Source organism: Panthera tigris, chromosome A1 (genome assembly GCF_018350195.1).
Source record: "Panthera tigris isolate Pti1 chromosome A1, P.tigris_Pti1_mat1.1, whole genome shotgun sequence".
NCBI lineage: Eukaryota > Metazoa > Chordata > Mammalia > Carnivora > Felidae > Panthera > Panthera tigris.
Genome location: NC_056660.1, coordinates 142572918 through 142595169, shown reverse-complemented (window position 1 = coordinate 142595169; position 22252 = coordinate 142572918). Strand labels below are relative to the sequence as shown.

General features: G+C 36.3%; 1 protein-coding gene across 1 annotated transcript in view; it reads left to right on the top strand.

Moving 5' to 3' along the window:
• HOMER1 (homer scaffold protein 1) overlaps positions 1-22252 on the top strand; it is a 134939-nt gene that overhangs the window by 92393 nt on the left and 20294 nt on the right. Inside the window, exon 6 of the mRNA XM_015536535.2 lies at positions 21290-21446. Coding sequence (XP_015392021.1) covers positions 21290-21446 — 157 coding nt within the window. The remainder of the gene's footprint in view (positions 1-21289; positions 21447-22252) is intronic.

The window sequence follows — 22252 nt, the reverse complement described above, 5'->3', positions numbered from 1 at the left end:
AAAACAAACTTGAGGTGTAAGGAGGTTAGAGAATTTTTCTAAAACCTGCAGACACCAGAATTAGAATTTGACTCTAACCTTTGCCTTTTCTCCCCCAGTCTTCCCCTAATCTATCTTGAAGACATTTTAGTCTTCTTATGGAAACCAAACTTGGAAGAGAGGGTAGTTGACAAAATTCAGTCATTATTTGCCACAAAAAATAGCTTATGAATCTTTAAATGTGTGGTTGAAATTCACCAATAAGTAGTAGCTCTGTAGGCATTTCATTTATTTGAGAACATGTTATTATTGAGGTTAAGTCGATATGGTCATGTTGATATTAAAGTTACTTACATTGACAACCATCTTAACAAGGTTTGGTGGGTAAGTTTGTGTGTGTAGTCCTAGAATTCTTGCTTGTAGAGCCTGCAGGAAGGGAAAATATTTAGGTAATCAGATTTGAATAATTTGTATTTATAATTTGTACAGGAATTTGTATTGTATGTTTACCGTGTACTTATACATTATATGCTTTCTTTGCTCTTAAGTCTATTGATCTAGTAATGTAGTAAAGAATACAATCTGAGTGTTGACCAAGTAGCTGGCTAACGTGTTAATTCTCCTTAGAGCTAAGCTTTATGTTTCCAGAACCATCATGGCATGAAGAAACATTTGAAACCCTTCTCCTATGAGTTCTCAGACCTGCATGGAATGGTCCTGACAACTTAGCATCTAGAGAGTGCCCCTTAACAATAGTCATTTCTTGAGAACATCTAGATGAAACTTGTAAACAGCTGCAAAGATAATTTTCAAATTTGATCATAGTCTCTGAATAGTTAAAAAGTAGATTCTGAATTTTATTTGAAGGTGAAGAGGTTAAAAGTAGCTCTACTATAAACCTGTGATACTAAAAACACAGCCAGAGGCTCAGAGCACCTGGAAGGCACAGTGACCTTTGTGAAGTGTTTATATGTATGTATATATACATGTATTATCACCTGGATTAGAAATCATTAAACTAAAAATTATATGTGTAAAATCACAAGAGCCACACACAAAAACAATGTGTGGTCAAGCTAAGCATGACCAGCTGTTTCTGGCAGTTATCCACATATAGGTTCATTTTAATACTCACTTGTTCAAAATCAAGAATTTATTGAGCATGTCTGTGAGCGAGGACAAAGTGAGTAAGATTGCCCTTGAAGAGTTTTGTGAGGCAGAAATATAAGCACTTATGGTAATGATCCCTGGGGTGCTCTGTAAGCCACAAAGAGCCCCATCTCTCTCCATTGCTACTAAAAACTCTCACTAATCTCAGATCTCACACTTCACTTTCTTTTGACCAATTTGAGTGCCAGGCACTGTGGATGCATCATTGAACAGGAGAGCGTTTTACTTCTCATGGTATTTAAACTTAAGTAGTAGGGGAGTAAGAAAAATAACTACTTAAATAACAGCATAATTACTGTTATGAAGAGTATCATGAAAGAAGAGATCAAAGGGAAAAGGAGAGGGCATGTAGTGGTATGGCTGGTTCAGAAGAGTAGGCCTCTTTGAGGACCACACATCACTCCTCCTTCCAGAGAAAAGAAGTTGGCCTAGGAGAGAAGGAGGAGCATCCAGGCAGAGGGAGGGGCATCTGCTTGGGCCTTAAAGCTCCTAGGTGTTTAGTGATTTCATCTGAGGTCATGGTAATGACAAAGGAAAGACATGCTAGAGAAGGGGGAGCCTGGGTGGCTCAGTTGAGCATCTGACTCTTGATTTCAGCTTAGGTCATGATCTCACAGTTCGTGGATTCGAGCCCCACGTTGGGCTCTCTGCTGACAACACAGAGCCTCTTAGGTTTCTCTCTCTGTCCCTCTCTGTCCTCCCGCCCTCTCTCTCAAAATAAATAAATAAACTTAAAAAAAAAAAAAAAAACAAAAAAAAAAACCTAGAGAAAGACTGGCCTGGAAGAAAGCAAGGAGAAAAGTTTTACTTTGTAGCTTTGAGAGCAAAGGGATAGAAAGAAATCAAGATGTTTCTAGTCCACTAGCTTGTAAGCCTTTTGAGAATAAGAACCATGCTTATTTGCCCTTGACATTGTCTGGTAGAGTGCTTGATACATAGATGTGCAATGAATATTTGATGAATCAGGTGACTGGTTAATTGTTCCTTATATATTTGATTTCTTTTTTCTTTTTCTTTTTTTTTTGACAGTTAAGGTAGAAATTCCTTTGAGGATAAGAAAAATGTCATATAGGGGTGTCTGGGTGACTCAATCAATTAAGCATCCAACTCGTGATTTCTGCTCAGGTCATGATCCCAGGGTTGTGAGATCAAGTCCCACATCAGGCTCTGTGTTGAGCTTGGAGCCTGCTTGGGATTCTCTGTTTCCCCTCTTTCTCTGCCCCTCCCCTGCTCGCACATACTGTCTCTCAAAATAAGTACGCATTTGGAAAAAAGAAAAAAGAAAATGTCATATACATTTATATATATCTCAAAAATATTAGACTCATAAAAGTAATAAATGCTATTGACTTAGCACTGATTGCTTGAAATAAATTCAAAAATTGTACAAACTGATAGCCTCTTTAGTTATCCAATAACCATTAAAATGCTAGCATCACATGACTAAATAAATTAGAAATGAAAATCTTAATGTATTGATAGAAAATAGACTAGCACGTCTTTGATTATTTTATCTTTTTTTTTCAAATAGAACCCAAGAGCCAGAATATATAAATGCCCAAATTTTATAAAAATTGTTATATGGTTCTCAGTTGCTAAAAATTTTAAGGAAGAAGTACTTCTGATTGTTATAAATCCAGAATATCATTTAGCACTGTCTGCTAAGATCTTCTATGAGTATAGTGCTAAATGGTATCTGTAAATAGAGTTGAAAATAATCTAAAATAATTTTTCCCTTCTTGAATCTATTCACTTTTACAAAAAGGCATCTGAAAGAGTTAACTATACTCTGAAAATATCACCATTTAAAAAAATTTTTTTTAAAAATCTTTATTTTTGAGAGAGACAGAGCGTGAGTAGGGGAGGAGCAAAGAGAGAGAGGAAGACACAGAATCCAAATCAAGCTCCAAGCTCTGAGCTGTCAGTACAGAGCCTGATGCAAGGCTCAAACTCAGAAGCTGTGAGATCATGACCTGAGCCGAAGTCGGATGCCCAACCACCTGAGCCTCCCAGGCACCCCTGAAAAGATCACCATTTTTAAGTTGCATATGTAGTTGCCACAAGTCATGTCACTGTAATATAATTCTTGAAAAAACTTAGCATAGAAGCTAGCTTTCCAGATCTGTATTTCAAGAGTCTCTCCAGTTTTTTTGTTTTGTTTTGTTTTGTTTTTGTAGTTTTGAGAGATGTTTGAAAACAGCATTGTATAAGTGTAAGGTATACAATGTGTCGACTTGATATACTTACATATTGAGACATGATTACCACCATAGCATTAGCTAACTTAACCTGTGTTTTGTCACATATTTACCATTTCCTTTTTTGTGGTGAGAACATTTAACATAATACTCTGTTAACAACTTTTAAGTATAGAATACAATATTATCAACTATAATCACTATGCTATATATTAGATCCACAGAATTTATTCATTGAATGAATAGCTGGAAGGTTGTACTCTTTAACCAACATCTCAATACACCCCCCCCCCCCCTCCCTAGTTAACCACTAGTCTATTTCTATGCTTTTTTTTTTTTTAATTCCGCATATAAGTGGTATCATACAGCATTTACATTTCTGTCTCTAACTTAATCCATTTATCAAAATGCCCTCAGGGCCCATCCATGTTGTTGCAGGCAGGATGTCTTTCTCGTAGCTGAATAGTATTCCATTGTGTGTGTGTGTGTGTGTGTGTGTGTGTGTGTGTGTGTGTGCGCGCGCGTGCGTGTACATGTCTTTATCCATTCATCCACTGATAGACACTTAGGTTTTTTCCATATGCTGGCTTTTGTGAATAATCCTGTATTGGACATGTACTAAGTACTTAATTTCTTTTGTATAAGTCAGTGACAACAACAGATATAATTTAACTGTTGAATGGTGGGAAAAAAAAATCACCAGTCATTACAAGCTCATAAAAAAGGACAGTTATATAAGGAGTTCACTGATATGGGTGAATTTAATGTATCTGATAAAAACTCTCAAACTTGGCATATGTGATTGAGGTAGTTTTCTGAAAGCTGTTAGTAAACCCAGTAAACCTTAGAAGCATATTCTAGTACTAAGAGCCTAGTTTTAGTGGCATGTGCATTCATTTGTATAAAACTGCTTAGTAGGTATTAATAGAAGGGTGTGAAGTAGTTCCACACATATTCACATTTATGTGTTATAAAATTATTTACTTTTCATGTAAATGTAAGCAAAACATGAGGTCATCCATCTCTGTAATATAAAGTTTTTGGTTTTGACTAGTGACGTGTATGTCTAGTATTTTCATATCCTCGAAAAGAAATGCAAAGATCCCACTTTATTTTGTTTTTGAAGGTTTTTTTTTTTTCATTTTTTTGTTTATTTTTGAGAGAGAGAGAAATAGAGCACAAGTGGGGGAGGAGCAGAGAGAGAGGGAGACACAGAATCTGAAGCAGGCTTCAGGCTCTGAGCTGTCAGCACAGAGCCCAACATAGGGTTCGAACTAACGGACTGTGAGATCATGACCTGAGCTGAAGTCAGACGTTTAACTGACCAAGTCACCTAGGCATCTACAGAGAGACATCCTTATTTGTAACCATTCTCCACTCTGAAATATGTTGTGCACATTTTGCTATAATGTTGAAGGCCTTTCGAGCAACAACTTAAATCTGTTCAATTCTATACTTCATAAGACTGTCGGAGTGACATTTTCATTTCTGATCAATTTAATCTGATTATCACTGACTTTTACTCATATTCTAAACTAATGAAAAGTGATCAATTATTTTTCAGTGATCCTTGCATAGCATTGTCAACACCTTTATATATGACTACGTATAGTCAGTTGCAGATTATTTCTAAAGTAATAGAGGAATAGCACATGTAAGAAACGACTATATAGTTGGAAAAATCTTTTTTTTAATGTTTATTTATTTTGAGAGAGAGAGAGCATGGGGGGAGAGGCAGAGAGAAGGGAGAGAGAGAATCCCTAGCAGGCTCCATGCTGTCAATGCGGAGCCTGACGTGGAACTCAGTCTCACAAACCATGTGATTGTGATCTGAGCCTAAATCAAGAGTGTGATGCTTAACCAACTGAGCCACCCAGGAGCCCTTAGTTGGAAAACGCTTAAGGCAGGAATCTTAATTCAGGTCCTAGCTTTATTGTTGTTATACGGAAGACAGAAAGTTTCCAGAAAGTTTAAGGAGGAAAAGTTTAAGTTTTCCTCCTTAAAGTTCTGTTAAAGCATTTTGGATTGTTATCTAGGTTATTTAAAAAAAGTTTTTTTTAACGTTTTTATTTATTTTTGAAGGAGAGCGAGAGAGAGAGAGAGACAGCATGAGTGGGGGAGGAGCAGAGAGAGAGAGGGAGACACAGAATTCGAAGCAGGCTCCAGGCTCTAAGCTATCAGCACAGAACCCGATGTGGGGCTCGAACTCACAAACTGTGAGATCATGACCTGAGCCGAAGTCGGACGCTTAACTGACTGAGCCACCCAGGCGCCCCTCTCTGGGTTATTTAATTTGGGTTAATTAATTCATTGCTTAAGCTTGGTATAAATGAAGCCCAAGTCAGTGGTCTTGAATCATAGATGATAGCTTCACACCAAGAAGAACTTTTAAAGTCGCAGATTTAAAAGAGGATATTCGATCAAGGAGACCTAAATTGGGGTGGATATGCTCAAGTCTGTCACTGTTAGTAGGAAAACAACACGAAGGAAATACCCTGCTGACCAAGATGTCAGTTGTGTCATCATCTTAAAGCTAACGTGATGGCTTGCTGACATAATCTGGAGCTGAAGTAAAGCCAGTCTTCATTACTGTGGCCAGTAGAGTTGGTTCCCAGAGTTATAATAGACTTTTGCTTCCATGCAGGTTAATCAAGCAAACTTTGGGGCCGGGGGGAAGCCTTTATTGAGAATGGTAGTGGATTAACATGTTATTAATTCTGAGCTATATTCGTATATACTATATCTAGCCCTCCTTAAAGTTCATTTGCATAATGCTTTTGATCAGGGTCCTTGTACAAATTATTTATATAGTACATATATGCTTAAATAAATGAAGTTTGGTATGATGAACTGCTTCACCTAACACAATAATAGTTGCAATTAAAATTGTGTTCATGCTGTTAGTCAAACATTTGATTAATTTGAAGTTTTATCTTCTGATCCTGGCCTTCTCTTTTAAAAAAAAATGTAAACTGAAATCCAAAAGTTCTCTGATTCTGAATATCATATAGTGAGTGGTCAATTAGATTATTGATCACAACTGTTTTTTTAAAGAATGAAGTTTTTATGCCAGGAAATTAGAAAATAGAGATTTTAACTGTAAAATTATTCATATATTTCTACCCAATTTTAGCTTTGGCAAAATATGTTAATAGCATCTTTTTCATTCTTCCAATACTGAAAGTGATTTCTATTATTTATAATATTTCCCCCCAACAATACTAATATTGTGCTAAACAATTTTGGGGATGGGTTTTCCATACATGACGTGCTTTGCAAGGAAACAGACATCTTAGAAATCAAATTATGGATGGACAGATAAAAATACTTATTTCTGTCTTGAATACAGTATAATGATTATAATTCTGTTACCCTGTAAATAAAAGGACAGGCTTAAAAATAGTTGTACCCTTTGCAGAATGCAAAAGATAGATGTGTATTCATAAGAGATGAGAGAAACATAATTCTTAACTTAGTATGTAAGGCTGTTTCCCTGAAGATATCTCCCCAATAGGATAGTCTAACCTCATGCTCTGAATAAATTTTAAAGAAAGTTTTTAGTGACTGATCAGTTTGTATAAAAGGGAAACCCGCACAAATAGTAACTTGTATGAAAGTATCAGATACATAATTCACAGTATCTCCTTGAGTAAATTCTTTTCTCACAAACTAACAGTAGGCTCATTAAGTAGCTTTTTTCTTCCTACCCTTATATCCAGCACCCAACCCTCCAAATTCACACATGTAGAGAAAGTATTATTTACATTAGAATATTTAAAATGCCTGTAATGTAGTTTAAACCTTCCACAAATATCTTTGAGCGAGCAAATAGTGTCTACATCTCCTACCACAAGGAGAATGGGCTGCTTTAAATTTTCAAAGGGAATCTCTTCAGAGGTTTTAGAACATTGTGGGTAGGAACTTGCAGCAGGAGTAAAAAGTGGTCATAATATTGGGCCTCCTGTGATCCCTTCACCTTATATCTTCATTCCTTGGCCACAGGTTCCTTAAGGCATGGCAGAAGCCACAGAAGTCACTATGTCAGGCAGGCAGTGCCATAAATGTTACAGAGCCTTCTTAGTGACTGCAGTTCTAGCATGTAGATATGCTTCTGTTACTGCTACGAGCACAATTATGGGAGCCAGGAGATTTCTAGAGATCTCTTTTTAGTGGGTTTATGGGTTCCTCCATTTTGGTGAATACAAATGGGGTAGAGCTAGACTTCTCATGCCTGCCAAAATCAAGTGGGAAACTCTGTAGGATGTTTTACTAGGTAAACCTGACGTAGTTCAGATTCAGATTTCATCTTCCATTCTCTCCTCACATAATCAGAAATTAACCGTGCTGTTTGTTTTCTCATTCCTCCATTATCTTGCAAAATTTATTCAGAGGTCTACGCCAGAGGTTTAAGCTTACTATGAATAATACATCTGTAATACCCAAGGATGATGACAAAACTCACTGAGTATATGCTTGAAATGGTTTTGATTTAAATGACACCTATTTAAGTTATTTACATCACTAGACAAAAACATCTCCCTTAAAATATTTAATATTAAATCTTTTAGCTTTTTCATAGCTTACTGAAGATTCTTTCAAGATTCCTTATTGCATGTGCATATACAGAAGGTACTAATATTTGAGTGTCTTTTATGTGCTTTCTTCAAGGGTACTTTTATGTGGGCTGTTTGTTCTCAAAATCACCCAGTAAGCATAGTTAGTATTAACCATAAATTTACAGATGAGGAACCCAAGGCCTAATGAAGTTAGATAATGTACCAAAAGTCCCATAGCTAGCAAGTAGCTGGAGCCACAGTTTCAACGAAGTCAACTCCTCAGCCGGTGCTTTTTTTTCTTTCCTTTTTTTTTTTTTTTTTTTTTTGAGATAAAATTGACGTATAACATTTTATTAGTTTTAGGTGCACCCGAGCCTGTATTTTTAACCACTCTATCACACTGGTTCTTGTTTAATGTATACATTTAACAAAATTCTCTATTTCTTTTTAAAGACTGATAAAGGCATGGATTATATATTTTAAAGTAATTTGTTTCAGGTTAATTTTATAACTTGCTCAGAAAAGTCCATGATGTTTCATTTTCTTTACCAGAGCTAAGTAAGCTTCTGTATTTTACCTAGTTTCAGATGCCTTTGATGATAAGACACATCATTATTTTATATACTACCAAGAAAAAACATTGTAGATTAAACTGAATATAACAGTTCTTTCAGACATCTGTTTAGACACAGATGTCACCACATCTATAACATTTTTGTACTTAGGTAATTAATATGTGGAATAAATGGCTTAAGATGTTCCTACGCTTTCATCATACTCAAAGTCCAGCTCTTCTGGTTCACTTTCTGACTATATGTCCACATTTTTCAACCCCTTTTGGGCTATCAGTAATGTTGGAGATAGAGTGTTTCTTTAAAAATTATGTCACTCTAACCTCTGAGAGTTTCTTCTAATCCACTATTCATTAAAAACTCTAATACATAATCCATTTCAGTTCTAAACACTATGTTTTCTGGAATGTGATTTCCAGTTCAGTACAGGGACTCTTTTTAGGAGTTTATTTATTTATTTTTTAAATGTTTATTTATCTTGAGAGAGAGAGGGCAGGGGAGGGAGAGAACTCCAAGCGGGCTCCATGCTGTCAATGCAGAGCCCAACATGAGGCTTGAACTCATGAACTGTGAGACCATAACCTGAGCTGATACCAAGAGTCAGATGCCTGCGACAGAGCCACTGAGACTGTTTATAAAATTTTATCAGCAAACATATCTTCATCTCTACCAGTAGCCATCAGTTTCTATTTTGTATGTTATCCAGATGTGGTAGGGTATGTGCAAAGATAATGGATTGTGGGGCACCTGGAGGGCTCAGTTGGTTGAACATCCAACTTCAGCTCAAGTCATGATCTCGTGGTTTGTGGGTTTGAGCCCCACATCAGGCTAGCTGCTGATGGCAGGGCTCGCTTCAGATCCTCTGGCCCCCTTTCTCTCTGCCCCTTCCCTGCTTGCACTCTCTCTCTCTCAAAAATAAATAGAACATTAAAAATTTTTTTAAAAAAGATGATGGATTGTAAGTTAGGAAGGAATCTGAGCTAGAAAGTAAGATTTGGGGGATTATCAAGGCATTAAATTGACAACAAGGGTCAGAAGAGGCCCCATTTGGAAGCAGGTGCCAATAGATGGATAAGGAACAGAACAATGGGAACATCTGATAAGAGGACCCCAAGGACAAGGAAACCAATTACAGTAAGCTTTGAGAGACACCTTGGTAAGCATTCAGGCACATTGAGGTTTGCAGGTATATCTAGTAGAATAATACTTTAATTTACTAGATTATTTGCCTGGCAGAATCTGAAATCCTTACTCATAGAAGTCTTTTTCATAATAAATAATGTTTGTAAACAATGCAGAGTTACTCTCTTTTCTTCAAAGGGATACTTTCTTTCTGTAACAGGGTAACTTAAATTGTATTAAGAAACACAAATTTAGACCCCAAACTGTTGAAGAAAGCATTAGTTTCTTTTTTATTTTTTTTATTTTTATTTTTTTTATGTTTACTTATTTTTGAAAGAGAAACAGAGCATGAGCCGGGGAAGGGCAGAGAGAGAGGGAGACACAGAATCTGAAGCAGGCTCCAGGCTTTCGAGCTGTCAGCACAGAGCTGATGGGGGGATCAAACCCACGTGCGGTGAGATCATGATCTGAGTCGAAGTCAGATGCTTAACCTACTGAGCCACCCAAGCAGCCCTAAAGCATTAGTTTCTAAGTGGAACTTGCTTGGGGCAATAGGCCAGCATGAGAGCACCTAGTTCATGAAAGTGGCACACATGTACATTGAAGTCCAGGTTGTTTGTTTCTGAGCACACGGGTGTGCAGGAAGAGTAAGGAGACAAACCAACAGGCTGTCCTTAGGGCAGTATTGGGGGTGCTTGAGTCACTCTGTTACTTTCATAGTGAGGGAGTAACCTCAATATCGTTACTGACAATTGTGTCCAGATTTGCCTATTGCAACCTATTTTTAAATCCCATTCTAAAAATTTATCTAGGGGCGACCTGGTGGCTCAAGTCACTTAAGCATCTGACTCTTGATTTCAGCTCAGGTCATAATCTCATGGTTCATGAGATTAAGCCCTGTGTTGGGCTTAGGGCTGACAGCCTGGAGCCTGCTTGGGATTCTCTCTCTCTCTCTCTCTCTCTCTCTCTCTCTCTCTGTCCCTCTCTCCCTCCCCAGCTCTCTGTCTCTCAAAATAAATAAGTACACATTAAAAAAAAACAGCTTATCTGGATATTATTTATATTTCTACATAATTAGCATGCTTAAGAAGTATATGCATAGGGCTACCATTCTAGAGACTGATGGTGAATCTGGGCCCTGGAGGCATGGGGGAGAAGCATCTTTCTTAAATTCTATAACTGACCATTCACATACAGGATTTACTTCATAGATTAAATAAGTGCATTGCTCATGCATTAGACTCTTATTTGTTAAATAGTCTATTAATTAGATAGTACTTTTTCTTCTAGACTTTACATAACTAATTTTAATGAAGTTTACCACTTTTTGTAGAATTTGACTTTAGTTCAAGGAAACTTGTAAAATTACAGTTTAAAGAGCTATTTAAGTGATGTCTTGGGTGTGTTTTGAACTCCTTCATCTGACTTGTAGATCTGAAGCCAACAGGAAACCGGCTGGTCCTTTTTGAAGGGAATTCTTACCAGTCACAGGAATAAAGAATTATTTTGCCCTTATTCCAGCAAACAGACATGAGATCATAGTGGTATTTCAATATCTCTTCTGACTCACTGGTGTCTCCAGCTAAACAATTTAGTGGTTTCTTTGTGAACAGTTTACTTAATGTGGAACTATCAAAACTGTACCTGTAAAAAAGGACCAAATTAGCAGCCAAAGATAGAGCCCTAACATTTTTTTAAATAAGTATTCCTAAAATGTAAGATGCTAAGCTTAAAGTTTTGCTATCAGCATTAATCCCAAGGTATTCATTACTGCTAAATCTGTCTAATGGGTTACTACTAAATCCGTCTAATAGGGGAGGAATGGGCTGGCTTAAAGTTCTAAGAAAATAAACGTTATTTTTTCAAAATTTGAAAAGTACGCGAAGTATTTAAAATTATACATGAGGGCTGAGCACTTCTGAGGTAATTGAGATAGCTCATATGTAGGACTTCTTTCAGGATACTTTTTAGAATTTATTACACAAGTTGAAATTGTATAGGGTGTTCTAATATACTAGATGGTGAAGGGAATATATGAAAAAGCTATAAAGAGAAAACAGGGCAGATGGACAAAAATGAAAAACATATTTCCTAAATTGTGTTTCACACTGTGCTCTAGAAAGATAGATTACTGAAGAAGTGGCTCATAAAATGGAGGAAGCAAAAGCAAGAATGTTTGGAAAGATTCAGATTTACCAACAAAGTTAAAATTTTGGTTGATATTGCAAAATAGACTTAAAAACACATACTTAATTTGGAACCAAGTGTAAGACAATACAGAAAGTATATTGAACTGCTCTCTCCTCTAGTAGTCACTTAAAGATTATTAGGTCTCATATTGTTATGGTTTAATGTATTCTCGTGCAATATGCTTCATTGTATTTGGTATGACCATTTTCTTCAACATTTACCTTGTTATTTAAACAAAATCAGCAGAACTTTGGGGCTCTGCAAAGAAGAAAAAGGTAAATGGGAGTCCATTGGACAGCTTATCTGTGGCCAGATCTCACTACTTAATATACTAGAGGCACAAGACATATTTAGGGAAATGAAGTAGACAAGTTTTATAGCATATTGAAACTTAGTACCTTCACCTTTTTCTATCCTGATCCAAAGGCTTTGTTTCAGTGTCTTACTGCCCAACACCAGTGTTTATTATGCCTCATCTATGTCCTATTCCTTTCCTATGTATATCCCTGCCTCTATAATCCTACTTCTCCTATCTACTTCTTATCACCATCTACAGATGCCCACTCACCTCCTTCCTTTTTATTTTTGATTCTTTTATTATGTGTTTCCTGCCCACCCAGTCTCTTCCCATGCCAACAAATACAGACATGATTGGAGCTGCTTAGAGAACATTCTACCAGTTTCAGACCCTTCCAGCTCTTACTGTTTGTAATCCTACAGTCACAGAAAGTGTATTTAAGAGTGCTTAGAAAGCTTTTTACTTTTCTTTTGGTAATGTGATAATTTTTTAATGGAAGTATAATTTATATATAGTAAAATTTACCCTTTCTGCTCTGCAATTTTAATCACTTCTGACACATTTATATAGTTGTGTAGGCACTAACACAAAGTCAAGTTCTATAATGCCCAGATTTCTCTCCTCCTCTTTGGTATAGTCAACTTCTATCCGTGCCCCCCAGCCACTGGCAACCAAGGATCTCTTTTCTGTCCCTATAGTGTCTTTTCCCTAATGTCATATAAATGGAAATCATACAATATGTTGCCTTTTTTTCCCTTTTAAAAAATTATGGTAAAATATATATAGCATAAAATTTATCGTCATAACCATTTTTATGTGTACAGTTCAATAGTGTAAAATATATTCACATTGTTGCAGAATCAATCTATAGATTTTTTTTTTCATCTTGCAAAACTAAAGCTCTGTACCAATTAAACGGCAACTATCCATTCCTTTCTTCCCTCCAGCACCTGGCAACCACCCTTCTACTTTCTGTCTCTGAATTTGACTACTCTAGGTAACTTTTTAAGTGGAAGTGTATAATATTTGTCTTTTTGTGACTGGCTTAGTTCACTTAGCATAATATCCTCAAGGTTCATCCATGTTGTAGCATGTGCCACAATTTTTTTCTGTTTTAAGGCTTAATAATACTCCATTGCATGTATATCACATTTTGTTTATCCATCTGCCACTGGACACTTGGGTTGCTTCTATCTTTTGACTGTTGTGAATAATGCTACTGTGAGCATTGTTTTGCAAATATCTTTTAAATATATGCTGAGAAGTAGAATTACTAGATCACATGGTAATTTCATCCCTAATTTTTTGAGGAACTGCCATACTGTTTTTCACAGCAGCTGCACCATTTTATATTCCCACCAACAGTGTACAAGGGTTCCAATTTCTCTGAATCCTCACCAACGTTTGTTTTTTTTTGTTTTTTTGAGAGTAGTCATCCTAATGGATATGAAATGATGTCTCATCATGGTTTTGATGTGTGTTTCTCTAATGACTAGTGATGTTGAGCATCTTTTCAAGCTCTTATTGGCCACTTGGATATCTTTGGAGAAACATCTCTTCAAGTCCTTTGCCCATTTTCTAATCAGATTATTTGGGTTTTGTTGTTGAATTGTACAAGTTCTTTATATATTCTACATATTAACTCTGTGATTTGGAAATATTTTTTCCTATTATGTAGGTTGTCTTTTCATTCTGCTAATTGTATCTTGATGCCCAAAAGGTTTTTTTGGTTTGTTTTTTTAATGTTTATTTTTGAGAGAGAGAGAGGGAGAAAGTGGGGGAGGAGCAGAGAGAGAGAGGGGGGACAGGGGATCTGAAGCTGGCTCTGTGCTGACAGCAGAGAACCCAATGTGGGATTCGAATTCACGAATCATGAGATCATGATCTGAGCCGAAGTCGAACCCCCAACCGAGCCACCCAGGTGTTCCTGATGCACAAAAGTTTTAAATTTTGCCATGGTTCAAATTTATCTTTTTTTAATTGCCTGTGCTTTTTATGTTATATCCAAGAAATCATTGCAAGTCCTTTGTCCTGGAGCTTTTCCCCTATGTTTTCTTTTTAAGAGATTTATAGTTTAACTCTTACACTTAGGTCACTCATCCATTTTTAGTTAAGTTTCATATACGGCATAAGACAGAGACCTAGCTGCTTTTGCATGTGGGTATTCAGTTTTCCCAGTATCATTTGTTGGAAAGACCATCCTTTCCACACTGAATGATCATGGCAATCATATATGTGAAACCCAATTGACCATATATGTGAGGCTTTATTTCTGGCCTCTATGTTCTATTCCATTGGTTTATATGTCTGTCTTTACGTCAGTACACACTGTTTTGATTATTGTAGTTTTGTATAAGTTTTGAAATCAGGAAATGTGAGCTCCAACTGTGTTCTTTTTTTTTTTTTTTTTTTTTTAAGATTGTTTTGCAATTTGGAGTCCTCTGAAATGCCATATGAATTTTAGGATGAATTTTTCTATTTCTCAAATTACATTGTTGGGATTTTGATGGGATTACGTTGAATCTGTAGATCACTTGGGGTAGTATGGACATCTTCACAGTATTAAGTCTTCCAGTCTATGTACATGGAATGTTTTCCTGTTCATTTGTGTCTTCTTTGATTTCTTTCAGTGACCTTTTTTTAAAAAAAAAATATTTTTTTAATATTTATTTATTTTAGAGAGAGAGACACACACACACAGAGTACAAGTGGGGTAGGGGCAAAGAGAGGGAGACACAGAATCTGAAGCAGGCTCCAGGCTCTGAGCTGTCACCACAGAGCCCAACATGGGACTTGAACTCTCGGACTGCAAGGTTGTGACCTGAGCCAAAGTCGGACACTTAACCAACTGAACCACCCAGGCGCCCCACTTCCAGTGACCTTTTATAGTTTTAAGTGTACAAGTTTTTTATCCCCTTGTTTAAGTTCATTACTAAGTATTTTATAAGCATTTTATTCTATTGGATGCTATTATAAATGCAATTGTTTTATTAATTTCCTTTTCTGATTATTTGTTGTATATTAGAATTACATCTGGTTTTGTGTATTGATGCAACTTTGTTGAACTCATTTATTAACAGCCTGTTTGTGAAATCTTTAGGGTTTTCAACATAGAAATTATGTCTCCCGCAAACAGATAATTCTACTTTCTTTCCAATTTAGACACGTCATTCATTTTTGTGCCTCCTTGTGCTACCTAGGACTTCCAGTACCATATTGAATTTAGAGTGGTGAAAGTGAGCATCCTTGTCTGGTTTCTGTTCTCAGAGAAAAAGGTTTCAGCTTTCACTTTTGACTCTGATGTTAGCTGTGTGATTTTCCTACATGGCCTTTTTATATTGGGTAGTTTCCTTCTATTCCTCATTTATTGGCTATTTTTATAATAAAAGGGTATTGAATTTTGTCAAATGGTTTTTCTACATCATTTGAGATGATCATGTGTTTTTTTTATTCTATTAATGTGGTATATTACATTGATTTTTGTATGTTAAACTTTCCTTGCATCCCAGAGTCTCTTCATTTTTTTTTTTAAATTGGGTCTTTCAAAGAGAAGTTTGTAATTGTTATGAAATACCTTTTATCAATTTTTAATGGATCACACTTTTGGTGCTCTAAGAAACTTTTTCCTAACCCATGTTGACAAGGATTTCTTCTTTCGTGGTCTCTTCTTGAAGGTTTATATTTTATAACAATTTTATATTTTCAGTTAATTTTTATATAGGATAGGAGATAGGACTCAAGATTTTCGTGTGTGTGTGTGTGTGTGTGTGTGTGTGTGCGCGCGCACGCGTGTGTGTGTGTGGTTATCTAGTTGTTTTGGCACTATTGTTTAAAAGGCTATTCATTCTCCTTTGAACTGTCTTGGGATTTTTTATATAATCTTCGTTTAATTTTTTAATATTTTTTAATATTTATTTTTGAGACAGAGACCGAATGTGAGCAAGGGGAGGGGCGGGGGGGGGGGGTTGGGGAGAGAAAGTCACAGAATCCAAAGCAGGCTCCAGGCTCCAGGCTCCAAGCTGTCAGCACAGAGCCTGATGTACGGCTTGAACTCACAAACTGTGAGATCATGACCTGAGCCGAAGTCAGATGCTTAACTGACTAAGCCACCAGATGCCTCTATAATAATCTTCATTTTAATCATGTCCAGATATTTTCATTTTTTTGTGAGGATCCAAGTTCCTGTCTAAAGAACTTCCTTTATATTCCTGTAGTATGTTATCTGCTGGTAAGGAATTCCTTCAGCTTTTGTTATTTCACCTTCATTTAGAAAAGTATCATCCCTGTGTGTAGAATTCTGGGTTGACAATTGTTTTCTTTTGGCACTACCACACTGTTCTCTTATGGACTGCTTAGTTTGTGATGAGAAACTACTATAATTGTTACCTTTGTTCTATATATATGTTTTTGAGTTTTTTGGGTTTGTAGTTAAATGCCCTTTATAGTTTTTTGAAAATTGTCAGCCTTTGTCTCTTCACATATTTTTTCTGCTTTCTTCTCTTTTCTTTCTGGGATGCCAGTTACACATTTGTTAGAAAGTTTGATATTGTCCCCATGTCTTAGATACTCTGGTGGGTTTTTTGTTTATTTTTTTCTCTCTGTGATCAGCTTGGGCAATTTTGATTGGTCAGTTGATACTAACTTCTAGATTACAGGGGTGCCTGGGTGGCTCAGTCAGTTGAGCGACCAACTTCAGCTCAGGTCATGATCTCACAGTTGGTGGGTTCGGGCCCCACGGTGGACTCTGTGCTAACAGGTCAGATCCTGGAGTCTTCTTTGGATTCTGTGTCTCCCTCTCTCTGTGCCCCTCCCCTGTGCACTTGCACACGGGCCCATTCTCTCTCTCTCTGTCAAAAATAAATAAATTTTTTTTTTTTAATTTCTAGATTACACAAAACAAGGCATTTGGTCAGGAATACTAACCTTTTCCTGAACAGGTCCTTTGTAAATACTCCAAGTCCCAGATCTGAATTTTATACATAAAATCTCCTATATTTTGTATGCTTGATCAATTGATTTAAAACAGAAATCAAGAAACTGTAGGTTCTACTAATTAAAGCTAGTGTGAAATCCCGTCCCTAATGTGAGATTCAAAATAATTATATTTAAGAATTTTCTTAGTATTGAACACTTAATTATGATTTAATTGTTGTAACATTTACTATTCATTATATTCACCAACTTAATCCTAGGTGGGTTTTGTACTTAGCTCATAAGTCCATACCTTTACTTTTTCATTTAGGTAGTCAATGTGTTTACCTAAACACAAGCACCGAGCTGTGCTGGGAACTTGAAGGTTCGGTGGTATAGCTAGAAAATACTTGTTGGAGAAGACCTGAATCCCTGAAAGAGAAGAATGCATTCTTATAGATTGATGCTGAATATGGAAAGTTTTGGGCAAAAATTCATAGAGAGGAAAATTAAAGTCTAATTGCAAGGAAGAAACTGTCACAGGAAAGCCAGCTGACTAGAACAGGAGCTATAACCCATGGCTTCAATCCAGGAAATAGATTGGTACCACCAAGCAATTAAGTCTGAGTGTCCCACAATTTTAACTCAATTCTTAGACTGCCTGGAGGGAGCATCAGATCCCACATATCAAGGGCTCAGTCCCATAAGACTGCTGCTTCTTCAGATGCCAGGTTGCAAGTCCAGGTTGTTACCTGTGTTTTTGATTCACTGGCTATAAATTAGAGATAGCTACAACCCCCTCCCTAGTTCAGTTAATTTGCTAGAGTAGTTCACAGGACTCAAGAAACTGGCTTTGCTTACTCAATAACCAGTTTATTACAAAGGATATTAAAGGATGTGAATGAACAGCCAGATGAAATAATACATACAGCAAGATCCTAACAACTGGAGCTTTTTCCCCTGTGGAGTTTGGGGCCTAGCACTTGAATGCTTTCTGGGTCACCAACATGGCAGCTCTTCTGGGTTTTTATGGAGGCTTCATTACATAGACATGATTGATAAACTCTTTGGCCATTGGTGACTGTTTCACTTTCAGCCCCTCTCTCTCTCCCTGGAGGTCAGAGGGTGGGAGTGAAAGTTTTAACCCTGTAATAATCAAGGTGGGTTCTTCCTGCCACCAGCCCTCACATCTTTAGGAGGTTTCTAAAAGTCACCTCATTAACATAAACTTAATTGTGGTGAAAGGGGCTTGTTGTGAATAACAAGACATCCATTTCACTTTTATGGCTCTAAAGTGATTTCTGGGGCTGCAGACAAAAGACCAAATATAACAAAAGATGCCCCCAGGAGTTTTACATTTGCATATATCTAGTGTTTAAACTAGTTCAGTAAGATTTTAGTTAGATTGAAAAGGTCTGTTTAAATAAAACTTTATAGGGAAAAAATGGTAGGTGGTTTTGAAAAAAATCTGTAATTAAGTTAGAACAGGTGCATGCTTTACTCAGAAAACCTGAATTTGGAAAATCATTTCACAAAAGACCGAATAGAAAAGAGTTTTCTTTTCAAGGCTACAAGTGGGCTGTTAAATTAATAGCTTAGCTTATTGTTTGATTTTTATTCATTCATGTTTTGAGGAAATTTCAGTAAACTTTAGAAAATTTTAAAAACTTTTTATTTGAAATTAATTTTAGACTTACAGAAAACTTACAAAAACGATGTGGAGAATCTCTATGTACCCCTCACCCAACTTCTCTTAATGGTAGCATCTTACACAACCATAATAATTACCAAATTAATATAGACATGGTGCTACCAACTAAACTGCAGACCTCTTTTCACAATTGTCCTTTTCTGTTCTAGGAACCTATCCATGATCACATTTTGCATTTAATTATTTCTTCTTAATCTCCACCATTCTTTTTCTCAGTCTTTTGATACTTTTGAAGAATACCAACCAGTTATTTTGTAGACTGCCTCTCAGTTTGGGTTTATGATGTTTGCTCATGATTAGAATAAGGTTATGCATTTTTGACAAGAATACCGCAGAAATTATCTTGTATCTTTCCCTATGCATCATATGAGAGGGTTCATGATGCTGATACATTTTATTACTGGTGATGAGCTTTAGAAATTCTTGATGATAGATGCTATGATTTCTTTTATATATACATATTAAAATTATTATTAAGGGGGCACCTGGGTGGCTCAGTTGGTTAAGCATCCAACTTTTAGTTCACAGCATGATCATGCAGTTTGTGAGTTCAAGCCCCGCATTGGGCTCTGTGCTGACAGCTCAGAGCCTGGAGCCTGCTTCAGATTCCTTGTCTCCCTCTCTCTCTGCCCCTTGCCCTCTCGTGCTGTGTCTCTCTTACTCTCAAAAATAAATAATAAGACATTTAAATTTTTTAAAAGTATTATTAAAAATACCAGTCCATCAAAGCATTTGTTTTGTAATGCAGATAATTTACCAAAAACCAAAATGCAGATTAGGGAAAGCTGTTATCATCACTAGTTAATTAATGGGATGAGGTCTGTAGAATTTCACTAAAAAAAGTAAATTGTTCAATGATAAGAAAAAAACACCTTTTTCTTTCAAATGAGGCAATTCTTTCTTCATTGGACAGTTAACAAAGGAATTATCAAAAGAAGAATCTTCCCGAGTAATAGAATTGTTTTTGTAGTAGAAAAATTGTCTTGGTTGAAGCAATTAACTTTGGATAACTTATCAAGTAGAACAATAAATGAGGAAATAGGTGATTGCTTTTAGGTTTTTTTGTTCTATGTGTAACACTGGAATTCTATCAAATTAAGTCATTAAGACCAGTTTCTGGGGTGTAGCCTATCATCATATCTGAAATAAATTTATTGCAACAAATTTTTTTGTATTTTGGGCATTTCAAAATTATGAATAGCATGAAATAAATCAATAATAATTTCAGAGGAAATACTACATTACATGTCCCATACCTTATTGACATTGAATCATCCTCATATGTTTCAGAAAGGAATGAAATTGTGCTTCAGGCTTTGATGCACTTAAAAAAATACAGTGTATTTGGTATAGCCAGTGTGGAAAACAGTATGGAGGCTCCTTAAAAATTAAAAATGGAGATACCATATGATCCTTCTGGGTCTTTACCCAAAGAAAATTCTAATTCTAAAAGATACATGCACCTTTATGTTTATTGCACATTATTTACAATAGCCTAGATATGGAACACCCCAAGGTCCACCAGTAGATGAATGGATAATGGATGAAGAAAATATGGTGCATATATATACAAAATGGAATCTTACTTACCCATAAAAAAGAATGAAATCTTGCCACTTGCCACAACATGTTTGGACCTAGAAAGTATTTTGTTATAAAATAAGCCAGAGAAAGAATACCATATAATTTAACTTATATGTGGAATTTAAAAAACAAAACAAACTTGGGACGCCTGGGTGGCTCAGTTAAACATCCGACTCTTTGTTTCTGCTCAGGTCATGATCTCACATTTCGTGAGTTCCAGCCCCACTCTGCACTGTCAGTGCAGAGCTTCGGATTCATTCTCCCCTCTTTCCACCGCTACCCCATTCATGCTCTCCCACTCTCTCAAAATAAATAAACTTAATTTAAAAAATCAAAATACAAAACAAACAAAAATAGACTCATAAGTACAGACAACAAACTGGTGACTGCCAGAGAAAAGGGGAGTGAGGGGAAGTAGGTGATCAAGGGGATTAAGAGGTACAAACTTGTAGCTATAAAGTAAATAACAGGGATGAAAAGTACAGATTAGGAAATATAGTAAATAATGTAATAATAGCTTTGTATAGTGACACACAGTAACTGTATTTACCATGGTGAACATTTTGTGATATATATAATCATCAAATCACTATGTTATACACCAGAAACTAATATTGTATGTCAAAACTGTGTTTTTATGAAATAAAATTTTTAATGATATCTCCCTCAAATATACAGTAGATTATTAGGTTTTGCTGATAGGTATATCGATATATACCTATATAGATAGATAGAGTGTTTATTCCTCAAAAGAGAATGAGTAGAAACTCTCCTGTAGATATCTGTAACCTGTCGTAATGAAAGTGGGAACTAGTTCACATTAAGCTTTCTTCACTTGCTAGGTTTTCTTCACTAGGAACATTTCATTGAAATAGTTTTTATACTTTTTGGATTATCTTTGAAGCATCCATGAACTGTAAAACTAATAGAACTGAGTCCTGCTGTCCCTTCAAAGTAACAATATTCAATGTAATTGATAGCATTTTCTTTTATTTTAGTTCAGCAATCAGCAAACATTGGGAGGCTGAACTGGCTACCCTCAAAGGAAATAATGCCAAACTCACTGCAGCCCTGTTGGAGTCCACTGCCAACGTGAAACAATGGAAACAACAACTAGCTGCGTATCAAGAGGAAGCAGAACGTCTGCACAAGCGAGTAAGTTCAGAGCTGCTGCCATCCATAGGGATTTATGGCTAACAGACTTCACTGCTCAGCAGAGACTTACATGTAGTAGACTCAGTTCAAGGACATCTTTTGGAGATAATCGTTGGTTGTCAGAACATATAGATAGATGGTAGTATAAGTGGGTTTATTTAGTTAAGAAAAATATTTTCTATTCTGTCATTATCTGTGAAAACCTTGGTAAGTTATGTCTTTCTTTCTGCTCAGTAATCTCATCTGTAAAATAGAAATAATAATTGATACTGTGTAGAATTCCTGTGAAAATTAATTGAGAAAGTGAATTGACATTTAGTTGCACTGAGTTAATGATAGATGCTTTTATTATTTTATTTTTATTTTTTAAAAAAGGAACAGGAGTGCCTGGGTGGCTCAGTCGGTTAAGCGTCCAACTTCAGCGCTGGTCATGATCTCACAGTTTGTGAGTTTGAGCCCTGCGTGGGCCTCTGTGCTGACAGGCCTGAAGCCTGATTCAGATTTGTGCCTCCCTCTCTCTCTACCCCTTCCCCACTCATGCTCTGTCTCTCTCTCACTCTGTCAAAAATAAATAAAAACATTAAAAAAATATTTTTTTTAAAGAGCAACTTAAAATATCCAGGTAGGAAACGCTTTATAAAAGTTGGGAGGTGCCTGGGTGACTCATTTGGTTAAGAGGCCAACTTTAGCTCAGGTTATGTTCTCATGGTTCATGAGTTCGAGCCCCGCATCAGGTTGTCTACTGACAGCACAGAGCCCACTTCAGATCCTCTGTCCCCCTGTCCCCCACTCATGCTCACTCGATC